This window comes from Acomys minous (assembly GCF_964271855.1).
Source record: "Acomys minous genome assembly, chromosome: 3".
Classification (NCBI taxonomy): domain Eukaryota; kingdom Metazoa; phylum Chordata; class Mammalia; order Rodentia; family Muridae; genus Acomys; species Acomys minous.
The window spans coordinates 4,243,145-4,256,831 of NC_140485.1; the positions used below are offsets into that span (position 1 = coordinate 4,243,145).

The 13,687-nt window shown below is 47.2% G+C and overlaps 1 protein-coding gene across 1 annotated transcript in view; it reads right to left on the reverse strand.

The window, feature by feature from the left end:
• Positions 1–13,687, reverse strand: part of SLC24A3 (solute carrier family 24 member 3) — a 496,071-nt gene that overhangs the window by 18,347 nt on the left and 464,037 nt on the right. Inside the window, exons 13-15 of the mRNA XM_084777255.1 lie at positions 11,661–11,827; positions 8,431–8,545; positions 7,265–7,377 (exon numbers count right to left, since the gene is read on the reverse strand). Of these exons, the coding sequence (XP_084633381.1) occupies positions 7,265–7,377; positions 8,431–8,545; positions 11,661–11,827 (395 nt within the window). The remainder of the gene's footprint in view (positions 1–7,264; positions 7,378–8,430; positions 8,546–11,660; positions 11,828–13,687) is intronic.

Sequence of the window (13,687 nt, forward strand, 5' to 3'; positions counted from 1 at the left end):
AAGGCATGGAGTATAGGAAATGTCAAAATCTGTAGGAGTGCATTTGTTCCACATTGTCAAATGTGTGGATCTAATGTCAGGCACAGAGCAGACGCCTGGATAGCAATTATCCCACAATTACGACTTGGAAATCCCATCTGGACAAGATGGAAAAATTGCTTCAGAACTGGCGGCAGGTCTCTCCAGAGGTTGGGAGAGGCCATTAAACCCACACAGGCTGCTCGCTTCTGATGTCAGAGATGTGGAAGATGTCCTGGGGTTACTGTCACCCTAAAGGGAAGGAGGCCCTTGAGTGCTCTTTCTGAAGTGAAGCCTCTCTCTTGGGAATGACTCAGGGAGGAGATGAGGGCAGGCCACTGAACGTTTGTAACAAGTCTGCCTTCCCATGACTCTGTGCCAGCTTCCAGGGGTCCTGTATCTCAGCACAAAGCCACACAGTGATACCCCTGAAACAGACGGATTTGAGGTACTGACCATGTAAGGAACCCCATGAAAGCTAGGACAGGACAATGATACAAGGGATTTTCCTCACAACAGGAGCCAGAATATTCTAACCCTGAGACAGAAACCTACGACAGCAGTGGTTCTCAACCTTCCTACTTCCTGGGACCCTTTAACACAGTTCTTCATGCTGTCGTGGACCCTCCTCCGACTACCACCCATAAAATGTTTTTTGTTGCTACTCCATAACCATAATTTTGCTACAGCTATAAATTGAAATGTAAACAGTTTTGGAGATACAGGTTTGCTAAGGGGGCTGCAACCCACAGGATGAGGACTACCATACTATAGAAACATCATTCATTCAACCAAGTAGACAGTGAAGACTGTAGCCCCATAGTGTCTATGCATCATTGAGAGGTGAAACTAAAGTCAGCAGTGTTCTCACCTGGTTCCTTCTCTCTCTCTATGACATATAGGGTTTAACAAGTAGACCCTACTCTGCCTTCAGCCAAGATTCAAACCTAGGGATGAATCCAGCCTAGACTTCCATCACTGTCATCACACCCCTCTGTCACTGTGGCCGCTGTGGCACCATGTGCATTTGCAATGATGCCTTTCTGACTGTGGGGCATAACCACCATGAGTCTTGGTTTTCTGATCTGCAGAATGGAGCCAGAACAGCATTTTCCTTAGGGTGACACCTAGGCCCTCTGCTTAGGTCACTAGGTCACTGGTGTAACACCTGCTTACCTCATCCCGCACTCCCACAACCTGGACTTCCTTCTCCTCTTGAGCATGGCCTCCCTCAGTGTCTGCGTTAGTGGTCCCCATTTCCCGCCTCCTCTAGGTACCCAGCACTTGCACAGCTGGATGCTGAAGAGCATGCGAGTGGTGCTTGGTTGAGGCATGGGAGAGCATTCTTGTCATCTCAGCTGACACATGCAGAAGGCCCTGGAGGGGTCTCTGCCCCTCTTCCATGGACCCCGGGCTTCTAAGCAACCAAAAGGACCCAGCTTAGTGGGACCGAATGCTGTCCAAGCATCAGCGCTCAGAGCATCTGCCCACACACGCTCTCTGTGTTTGCCACCATCTCAAGATGGTTCCCGGCTTGTGGTGAAAGTATGCCATTTGAGATAGAGCCTGAACTTGAAGCTTGCCCTACACTAGCTTTCCCTCAAAGACTCAAGATCAACTCCACAAACACAAACTATTCTACACAGGCAGAAGGCGACAAAGCTCTCAGGAGCTGTCACCTGCACAAAGGGACAGCTTGCCAGTTTGGCCCGGGAGATAAACAATTCTCTGTTTAAACAAGGAAAACTTCCCGCCATTCGGGGGATGACAAGGAATGCTGTATGAGGCACCGAACTCAGTGCCCAGCATGGCGAGTGCCGTCCAAAGGGTGGGGAGGAGATGCTGTATAGCCCGAAGCTGAGTGGGCAGTGTGTCTGACAGTGCTCCGACCGTGGGGCTCTAGGGTAAGAGTTCGGCATTTGAGCTGAAAGAAAATGACTTGAGGAAAGTCAAAAGCATCACATTAAGCTTGGACCTAGGATCCAAGGCTGGTGTGGTGAAAGCTAGCTGCTGATTCAGCTCACGGCTTCTCCAACCCTGTTTCTAGCCCTTTCTTCTCTGCCACTGATGTGGAAGAAAGTTTCCAGAGCACGTACGTCAAAAGCTGCATAACCATAGCTTTTAAATTGTTCTTACCTTGTCAGTAGTGTTGAAAAATAAGCTTACTACATACTCTTCTTTTGAACTTGTAAAGTTCAAAGTAAAATCTCATTTTCAACGGGAAGTTACAGCGCACCTAGATAATCTATGTGCTAAGGAGAATGAATCTGGACTCCAGCCTCCCTCTGTATACAAAGTGAAATCTTGGTTTTCCTGAGGCTCATGATCATTGCTGAGTTTTTTTTTTCAAGTAAGAGGTCTTTTGAACAGCCCTCGGATGTCTGCATCTCTGAAACCTAAATGAAGGGCTTCCTCACACCGGCTGTTGAGACAGCTGTGTTTGAATACAACACAACTTGATGCATCTTCTTCTTAAATCTGCCCAAGCACACTTCTGTTATATGGCTGGCTGCTGGTCACCGAGACGCCTGGCTGGGCTGGGTTTTCTCCACCGTGTAAGGATGGAGGAGGTCTTCACCACAGGACCAGTCATGGTTGTCCAGCAGGAATGGCCACAGCGAACCAATTACATCACCGTTAGATGGGAAACCCAAGTGTCTGCCTCAAATTTTGTTTCTGTGATGCTACCCTGTCACTAGGCATTGAGACCTGGATAGAGTTCTTTCAGATCTATGAGACTGTTTTATTTTCCTTTCTCTACACTGCTCGGGGAATTTCAGCTGGAGAGGGAAGGTGGGCAATCGCTACGGGTTATCTGTGGTAGAAGGCTTGCCTGACTGAGCTGTAATTTCAGGCCTGATGTCCGTATTTGGTCAGGAAGACTTCAAGGTTCGTAGAAAGATCTTGTTTTCTTCTGGGATGAACTATAGCTGTTTTAAAGATTTTATCTTCCATCACCATAACATGTTATCCCAGTAAAAACAAAACTAAACAAAAATTTGTCTTCTTTTGGGGGAGGGCAGAGGCAGAGACAGGAGGATATCTGTGAGTTCGAGGTTAGCCTAGTTAACAGAGTTCCAGGTCAGCCAAGTCAAACAAACAAACAAACAAACAAACAAACCCAAAAATTTGGGGGCTGGAGAGATGGCTCAGCGGTTAAGGGCACTGACTGCTTCTCCAAAAGTTCTGAGTTCAACTCCCAGCAACCACATAGTGGCTTGCAACCATCTACAATGTGATTTGATACCCTCTTCTGGTGTGCAGGTGTACATGCAGACAGAGCACTGTATACATAATAATAAACAAATAAATCTTTAACTTGATTTTAAGAGTTATTTAGAGCACAATTTTTTCTTCTCCTTGTGGTTGCCTTGTCTTCTAGTTCTCCAAAGAGAAGACTAGGAGCAGATGGAACTCAGATAAAGGCCATTTCTTGTTTTATTTTTACTTCTTCATAACGTTGGTAAGAAGGAGAAGGGGAAGTGAAAGGAATTGGAATAAGCAGGGAGAGTTGTGAAGCACATCCGTGTAGCTGGCGTGTGGCTGGGCCAAGGCCTTCACTGCTCTTCTTGCTAAGGAAGACCTTTCCCAGTAGATAGAAGTCAAGTCCGGTAACTGAAGGGCTTCTATTTAGAGCACAGTTAGTTATTCTGAGGCCTGAGCTCATTTGGTGGTGAAAAAAGGCTGAGTGACAGGAGCTGACATCCCATTTCTATGCATCATTTTTAAAAGTAAACGTTGGGCAGGGAGCACCCAGTACTTCAGAGGCAGAGACAAGCGGACTTCCATGCATTTGATGGCAACCCAATCTACACATCGAGTCCCAGTCAGCCAGGTCTACATAATGAGACCCTATGTGAAAACAAAAGCTGGGTCAATACCTATTTCTAGTGCCAATTGGAAAGAATTCCAAATGATGAACCCATCCAGACCTGTAGGCTCACCTGGACCTCAGGTGGTCTTTCTGTTTATGAAAGGGAAGTGTCTGGTGAAAGCCAATGGAAATTAAGAAGATCCAGACATTGGTTCTGCTATATTCAACAGAGTTGGTTTTTTTTTTTTTGTTTTGTTTTTTGTTTGTTTTGTTTATTTCATGGCTCAAGCGTGTGTCTGCCACCCCTGCTGTGATTTGAGGGACCTGGAGGCATGAAGGGCAGTGTTTGTCCTCATGAGGCTCCTGTGGCGAGTGGATCCAGGTGGCGGGAAGCTGTCTTCAAATCTCAGGCATGAGATTTGCCAAATTAAAATACGAGGGACAAGCCAGGCATGATGATGCAGGCTTTTGATTCAGGTGTTTGAGGCAGGAGGATTTTGGGTTCATAAGCCAGCTTGGGTCACACAGTGAGACACTGACTAAAAACCTAGGAATTGGAGATGCAGCCCCTTGCTTAGTCTGTACAAGGTCCTGCGCTCACTGTCCAGTGCTGCAAAAATAAAGGTCGATTATCTAATGAATTACAATTAAAGTATAATTTAAACTGTCATTAAAGCCATATTATTATCCTATATCATCAGACCTAGGTGCAATGGTTATTGATCTGTGAACCCTGTGGACTGATGTACAAAGGTGTCTGAGGCGTCACTAATCATGACAGTGATGCTCAAAGCCACGTGAGTGTCCCACTCCGAATAGCAGCATGGCCAAGTCCCTTCTGGGAAACCCAGATGCTACAATTCTAGGCCACCTTTGAAAATGAAGTTTCTAATGAGATTTTAAGCAAAATGTATTTGATATACTAAGAAGTAAAAAAGGCAACATATGAAATATCCGTACAGTGGATCTCAGCTGCCTAAAACAAACTAGAGGGAGAAAATAAGCCAAAATGCTAACAGTGGTCTTCTCTGGGCCACACTGTGAATAATTTAAATTTCATCTTCTGGAGCTACAGTTTCCCATGGGCAGCTTTAAGATCCATGTGGCTGTATAAACTTAAAGTAATTAAAATGGAATAAAATTGAAAAAAAAAGTAAACCTTCATTTGCACCAGCCCCACACCAAGTAAGTGCCACCATGTCACATCCTATGGCCAGGGAGGTACTGCGTCAGCCATTGCTGCTGCGCCACATTGCCAGCACTGCAGAAGGGTCCGCTGTGAGCTTCTATAAATCACACACACTGTTTGTAGCACGAAGAAAAGTGAAGGTTCAGGCGAGCCAGCTGTAGACAAACCCCAGGGGATGTCTTTAGTGTTGGCAAACCTTGCATTTTAAGGAAATGGCAAGCCAGATTTAATGTGTGAACTTACAGTCAATACTATTGTTCACAGCTCGTGAACAAGAACAATGCTAAGAGGAAAGCTTTGCCCTGGGTCACTCAGAAAAGACGCTGGGGGAGCCCCTCCCTGGTGGCAGCCATTGCCTTCCCTTCTCCTTCCTGGGCAGACAGCTAAAGCAATGAGCAAGACCCGTCTTACAAGCTGGTGGGCGAGTGAGATTTCTCTGGACAAAGGGAAGGGGACTGGCCTGACATTCGTCACCTCTGTGCACGGTGCCCTTGCTTTCTCTACACTAGAGAAGGTCTCAAAGGCAGCAGAGCCTCCTAGTGGAACCTGCCACACTCTCGGATTTCCTCCTGGAAGTATTCATAGGAACTGTGAGACCGGGAACATCTGCTATGGAATTTTAGTAGGAAATCAGCCATTGCTGGGTTACCCCAGTGAGGACTGTGAATTGTCTGCAGTATATGAATAGTGCCCAGGATGCTACTCTAGCAGATAAAAGAGCGATATGTCCCGTGCAGCAGGTGTTAGCACATCAGGCCGCCTCGGCCAGTCCCTGCTCTTGGAAAGCTTCTGGTTGATGGTGGGTTGTTCATGAGGGATAAAGGGACGTGCTGGACGAGCTTGATGGTGCGCACCTGAGTGGTGAAATTTAATTATCATAGTCGCTCTTAGAGTAGAGATGTGTTTTCCTGACCAGCCCTCCACAAATTCCTCAGATTCCAGGGGACTTCCTTGCACAACACAACTTACACATGTCCCAGGAGCCCACTGCTAAAAAGAGAGAGGGCACGGCCAGTACAACGTGGCAGGAAAAACACTGGAAGCCTGCACCAGACCTCTCTGGACACTGGGCACACTTTATTTTCTTGTTGCCTTTTCCTCCATATCCTTCGCTGTAATAAATCTTATCTGCAGATATAATCTGTGACTGGCTATCGTCGGTACTCCTGATAGATCATCAGACTTAAAGATGTTCGTGGAACCCCCGACGGTGCCACCCATAAAGGAGTTTCCTTCAGGAATACAGAGAAAAATAAACACTCAAAGCAAATGTGCCTTCTGATTGGTCCTTACATATCTTCCTGGCATCTGTCAGTGTTTTAACTTACTCATCAAATGCTGTGAAGATGGTTGATGTGGGTCAATTATAGGAGCTGACTGATAGCAATGTTACTCACTGACCTGCAGAATTTAGGAGGGTTATTTGGAATCTGAGGCCACACAATGGCTGGCACCTGTATAAGGTAGATCACCTAGATGGCCTCTCTCTAGCTTCTCCTTTCTAAACGTCATTCCCACATGCTAGGCATATTGTACATATGCTATAAGCAATCAGACATGCTAGGCATATTGTGTGTGTGTGTATGTATATATATATATATTGCATATATTGCATATTGCATATATATTGTATATATATATATTGCAAGCAATCAGACATACTAAATTATTGTAGATATTCTACAAGCAATCAGACATATTAAATTGTTGTAAATATCCTGCAAGCAATCAGATACATCAGGTATATTGTGGATATACTCCAACACAAATAGACTAGAGGTTATGACCAAATCTCGTCCACTGACTGGTTCCATATAGCTCATGAATGAAGATGATTGTTTACATTTTTAAATGGTTGAAAAGAAAGAAGCATAATATATCTCAGCATGAAAATATAAGCATTCAGGTTTTAGTCTCTATAAAGCTCGGCAGCTGCTTTCTGCTACACCAGCACAATTAGTAGCAGCAAAAGAAGCCACCTATTCCCCGTCTCCCCCGCATGCCAGCCTATGCTAGTGTCCTTTGTGTGACAGAATGTTTTCTGAGCTCCACTACAGGGTCCTGCATGTCTCCACGTGTGTGACTTTGAAAAAAAAATCTGCACAAGAAAAATTTGCTTCTCTAGCAACATTAGTATTCTGAGAGCCACTTTCCCAGAGGACAACAGCTCAGTGGCCTCGGCTGCTGAAAACACCATCTACTTAGTCTGAATTTAGGGGGAACTGATGGAGGAAAACACTCACATAGGATCCGTAATCCACAGCCAGGGTCTGCAGAGCCCAGGGAAGACCGAGCCCGATCAGGATGTCAAACACGTTGCTCCCGATGGAGTTGGACACAGCCATGTCCCCCATCCCTGCAAGGAGAAGAGGCCGCTAGTGAGGAAGGGGGCCTCAACAGGAGGGGCCCACATGGGACTCTCTTGAGTCTTTCTGGTCTGGCAGTTGGGCAGTAGTTTTGCTGGACCACGTACTTGGTTCTCTCTTAGCCTGTCACTGATACAAAAAAAATAACAGATTATAATACAGAGAGCCCACATTCTACTGATTTCTGACTTTACTTCAGATATGATGACATTGATAAAAAAATCTGTATTTGGTTCCAAGAATACTGGAAATTCTCATCCACCCTTCTAGAAGGAATAAACCCCACAGCACACACATAGCTCCACAAGCTTTCCAACTTATACACTATAGCACTGTTTTCCATCTGCCCTGCCCTGATTTCACTGCTTCTGAAGAACTGAGTAACATAAAGATAATGCCAGAACAATCTACAGAACACTGTGTGAAATTTTGTTGCTGCCATTGTTTAAAATAAAAGCTTTCCAACATCCAAATGAGAGTGGGCTTTGGAAGGGTGCTGACGTCAGGAGTATCCATCTGGTCAGGTAATGGGTTTTGAAATGGGCTGTGCTGAGAACTGACTGCTGACAACTGTCATTTTGGGAGGTGCTACGTTAGGAGTGAGATTAATTATGAGGGGACTATCTGTCTTTCATAAGCCCCAGTTTCCTTATCTACAAAATGGAAGCACAGTTGTCCTTACCTCTTGGAACTGTGGAATGAATAAAGCATCACACTTAAAGTGCCTCACTCAGTCCAGGATAGCCATCTTTTTTTTTCTATCTCTATTACTATTTTACAATTAATGGTGATAATAATGACCAGGCGGGGCTGTGGACACCTGGGCAAGCATCTGTGCCCACAGGGGGATACCGTCTGTCTCTTTTCCTTACTCCTCTGATCTCAGGAAGCCTTCTGGCTAACTTGGCACTAAAGTTGCCATCACCCATCTCTCTTTCCAGTCAGGATTGGCTGTCCTCTAAGTTGCCACACAGGGCATCCCCCACCAGGTAGGGATGCTTTCTTCCTTCCCTCCATATCCCCAGTGTCCCTGGAGATCCCACCTTGTCTGGCCACAATGAGGCTGGCCATGCAGTCGGGCACGCTGGTTCCGGCAGCCAGGAAGGTGATTCCCATGATGACGTCAGGGATCCCTAGGGTGTAGCCAATGATGGTGACCTTGGGGAAACAGGAAGAGGCAGTGAGCCAAGGGACACTGTGAGCCACTTGTACAGGCAGCCTCTGGACAAAGTCTCCGATTCAGTCCATTTCGGGGGTGAGGGCAGGGGAGGAGCAGCACCTTCTCTGGACTTAACATAGGCAGGCATGAACATCATGTGGATGAGAGCTGGACTAACAGGTCTTAGTAGGATGCTTTGGCAGAACCGGGACTGTCAGTGAAAGGTTAGTTTATCATATGTTCCTTTCTGGTGATAACTTGCAGATTGGAAAAACTAAATCTTAAGGGAAAAGACAATATTGAAACAAAATGTTTGAAGTCAAGATGGCCCTGAGTCATCCAGGCTGCCAGGCTGTGTGCTAGGAATGTGAGCCGCATGCTCATGGATCTGTGATGGGAGTTGACGAGACCTGGAAAGAGGATGGCTTCACACCTGGTGCTGTCAGAGAGGTCGTAGCAGCTTTCCCCATCCTGGAAGCAGGGGTGACCGCTGATTTTGCTTGTCAACATGACACATTTGGGAAGTGGAACCTCAGTTGAGGAAACTGCCTCCATCAGATCGGCATGTGGGGACATTTTCTTGATTGATAGTTAATATCGGAGGGTCCTGCCCACTGTGGGCAGCACTACCCTAGTAGGTGGTCTCAGGATGCTTAAGAACAGTAGCTGAGGCTGGGCTTGGTGGCGCACACCTTTAATTCCAGCATTTGGGAGGCAGAGGTGGGAGGATCTCTGTGAGTTTGAGGCCAGCCTGGTCTATAAAGTGAGTCCAGGACAGGCAGGGCTACACAGAGAGACCCTGTCTTGGGAGCGAGGCAGTAAGCAGCATCCTTCTATGGTTTCCATCTCCAGGTTCCTGCTGTGAGTTCCCATGTGACTCCCCTCAAAGATGGACTGCGCTCTGGAAATGTAAGACGAACAAGATGCTCTCCTTCCCAAGCTGCTTCGGACATGTAGGGTATCAGCAACAGAAACAAATGAATACTTGGTAACTGTTGTCAGCATCAGCTTCTTCACCATGACTGCTGTCTGTCTTTTCAGTACTTAGGCATTGGGCTAAACGTTCAGTTTTAACTTTTCTGGGTCTCATAACCATCCGGTCTGAGTGCTCCACTGTTCGCATTCCTCGGATAAGGAGACAGAGGGACAGAGAGGCGGCTGTCCAAGTCCCAGCCTGCTGGCAGAGGGCTCCGTTTCAGACAGGTGGTCTCCCCTGCAAGGCAAGCCTCTCCGTTTACTAGAAGGTGGGTTGCAAAGGGTGGGCTGCAACCACCTGAGACGTTGCTCTGTGATGCAGATAAAGCTACAGACACCCCCAAATTCCAAGAGAGGCAAACAGCAGCAGGGAGCTGGCGAGAGAGATGGCGCAAGAGTCAGGATCCACTGCCAAGTAGGTAGAAAAAGAGACCAGTCCTGTGTATGTGGGCTTAGGGAAATGGGACTTGCAAAACCTTGGACTCTTAGGCGGCCCTAGGATGCCACTAGGGTATTGATACTTTGTAGGACATCTTGAGAAAATGCAAACCACGTGTCACAGCACTCTTTGGCCGGGGGTCAAAGGACGGGTGTGGGGGCGATATGTGAGTTTACTTCATTCAGATCCAAACCAGGCAAGGTTCTTACTTCTATTCAGTGCTTAGCACAGGGTGGCCTCGGCCTTCTGACGTCTGTCCCCAGGGAGGAAAAAGAGGATGCTGGAACACATATTTTTATGTTGTTGCTCTTAAGAGCCTTTGTAAAAACAAAGCTGCAAAAGCCTGGCCAAGCCTGAGGTCCCGCGGGAGTGTGGTCTGGCTCTGCTGGGATTGGCCGCTGCCCTCGCACTGTTGTTAGGATGCTTATGGGACAGGCTGGCGTTCTGGGGAACTGATGGGCCCAGGAAGGCCAGGCTAGGCCCCTGGCTTCTCCTGAGGTTGTCACTCACTGTCAGGAACTGAATCCACATTAGTTGGTGCCATGGACTGTGGACTTCAGACTTTGAGGTCAGGGTTCAGCAATCCTGTCTAAAAAACCTGGAGTTGGGGGTGACACTCTGTGGAGTGGGGGGTGACACGCTGTGAGACGCCAGTGAGCGAGAAGGCCCTGGCCACCATCCTGGCCACCATACTTCTAATTTTAAAACTCCATTCATCCACGAGGTTGAGGCCAGGGGTCACCGTGACTTCATCGTGCCAGTTTTTCAAGTTTAAGGTTACTTCCAAAACAATCTTTCCAGGTTTTTTTCCCCCCCTAAGCTTTAAGTTGAATATAAATTCCTGAATTTATATTGTCCTTCTTTCTAACACCCAAGTGAGGCCAATTTGGATTTGCATAATTTGTCACGGTTTTTAATTTCTGCCCGAACTCCAATTCTAATGGATTAGGTTTACTCCCCACCTAAAGAACATATAAATGAACTGTCTGGGTTTCCAAAAATGACTCTGGGGTGCAGAAAGAAATCTTCTGAGGCCCCTAACCTAGCCCAACCACTGGATCATTATTTCATCTTGGAAGGGACCCTAGAGCAAGTCACCTAATGCAACATGTCCTTTGCCCGAGACTCCTTTGTTGCTGGTCCTCCACCAGGGCTCAGGGATTACCTCGCACATCCCCACCCCTTTCTCTCTGTCTCTGGTTTTTCAAGACAGGCTTTCTCTGTGTAGCCTTGGCTGTCCTGGACTCGCATTGTAGACCAGGCTGGCCTTGAACTCACAGCGATCTGCCTGCCTCTGCCTCCCGAGTGCTGGGATCACAGGTGTGTGCCACTGTCTGACTTCTCTTACTCATAGATGCTGGGCTTGTCCACTGGGTGTGGAAAGGAAGTGACAAGATGACAGGTCAGCCCCCAGTGAAGACCCCAGGGGGCACCTAGTGTTTGACCTTCCCTGTCCCAGGATGGCACCAGCCCAAAGAAGAAGAGTCAACAGTAAGGAACAATGCCACCCGAGCCTGGTGCCTGAATGAAGGGAACCGCCCTGGAGCTGGAACAGATCTGCAGAGCCACCCACAGCACCACACACAGCCACGTGCAATCAGGTCACGTCAGCCTAAGGATACATGAACAGGATGAACACTCTCGAGGCTAAACTGCTGGACTAGGCGTGGCTGCTGTGGGTCTGACTGTAGCACACTCACCATCCACACCATCATGTAGGAAAAGGCTGCGATCCACAGTGTAGAAGAAGCAAATGTCACCATGAACCACTTCTCCCAGTGGGGTTTGCTGCAGTTGGGGACGGTGAAGTACAAGACAAAACTCAGTGGCCAGGTGAATGCCCATTTCACAGTTTCCAGTTTGCCAGCTGGGGACAGGGGACAAACAAAAAAGAAAAGACAAAAACAGGCTTGGTTTATTTGCTTTGGTAGTCTTCATACTCTTTCCCCGGAGTGTGTTCTCTCTCTCTCTCTCTCTCTCTCTCTCTCTCTCTCTCTCTCTCTCTCTGCTTTTTGAGACAGGGTTTCTCTGTATAGCCTGGGCTGTCCTGGACTCACTTTGTAGACCAGGCTGGCCTTGAACTCATAGAGATCTTCCTGCCTCTGCTTCCCCGAGTGCTGGGATTACAGGTGTGCGCCAGCCACCATGCCGGGATCTCAAATATCACTTTTCATAAAATGCTTAAATGTTGGCGCCATTGGTCTCCTTGTGGAGCTCCTGTCCCCTCCAGGTCCTTTTATCCCCCCAACTCTTCCATAAGACTCCCTGTGCTACACCCCCAAGTTTGGCTGTGGGGCTCAGCATCTGCTTCAATGTGCTGCTGAGTGGAGTCCTTCAGAGGACCTCTATGGTCGGCTCCCTTCCTGTTCCTTCTCTTCCACTGCTTCCCGTGTCTATTCTGTCTGCCCTTCTGAAAGAGAATTAAGCATCCTCCCTAGGGTCCTCCTTGTTACATAGTTTCTTTAGGTCTATGTATTGTAGTGTAGTTATCCTGTATTATGTGGCTAATATCCGCTTTATAAGTGAGTATATACCATGTGCATCTTTCTGGGTCTGGGTTAACTTATAGGTGGAGGAGGGGCGTGCCGCAGAGACTGATGCACCAACCAGGGACAATGCATGGCGAGGACCTAGACCCTCTGCTCAGATGTAGTAGACAGGCAGCACAGTCTCCTTGTGGGTCCCCTAATATGGGGGGGGGGGAGGTAGGGACTACTTCTGACATGGACTCTGGTCCCCATTTCTGGATCACTTTCACCTGGTGGGGGCGGCCATGCCAGGCCACAGAGAAAGAGGATATAGACAGTCTAGGTGAGTCTTGATAGGCTAAGGTCAGATGTTAGGGGAGGAGGGCTCCCCCTGAAGAGTAGAGGGGTTAAGGAGATGAGGAAGGCAAGATTGGGACCAGAGGTGACGAGGGATTGGGACGTAAAGTGAATAAATTTTTAAAAAATCAAAATTAAAAAAACAATGCTTAAATGATTTTCCACCACCACCAAAGCCTGACACAGCGCCACCTAACGGAATCTCCTAGTGTTGTACCATAAACTGATTGCAAATGAACACTTGCATAATTAAAAAGTTAAAGGTCAAGGTGATGGGTCTGCCAGTGATGCAGGCAATATCATCCTGTATTGCTGAATACTTTCATAACAGAAGCACCCAGAAATGCCTATTTGGGTGACAAATATATTAACTCAACTCCTTTGGTTTTCAACTGCTAATTGGCCTATGGAAAGAAATATGTATGCACACACATGATATGCATACTGAGATACAGAACACCCCCCTCATCTTCCAGAAAGCTCTCCATGCCTCTCCAGCCAACCTTCACCCTGACCACCACAGATTACCTTTTGTTCAACCTCAACTTCAAAGGAATTAATCATTGAGTAGTGGTTCCTTTTGCTTACCCCATGTTTGTTTTGAGATTGATTAAAGTGCTGTTAGTTTATTCCTTTTAATTGCCAGAACATGCTGACTTCGCTTATCCATTCTCAGGGGGTTGGGCACTGGGTAGTGGCCAGCTGTAGATCATAATAATTAGAGTGCCCATCAATACCCTTGCTCGGGTTTTCTGAAAAGCATGGCTTTGGTTTGGCTGAAGATCAGGGGGGCAGGGCGGGACGGAGGGGGATGGGGTTTGATGGACGGCCAAGCCATGAGGTAGGTGTTTACTTTTTAAGGAACTAAAAACAGTTTCCCAAAATGATTAAATCGTCTCACA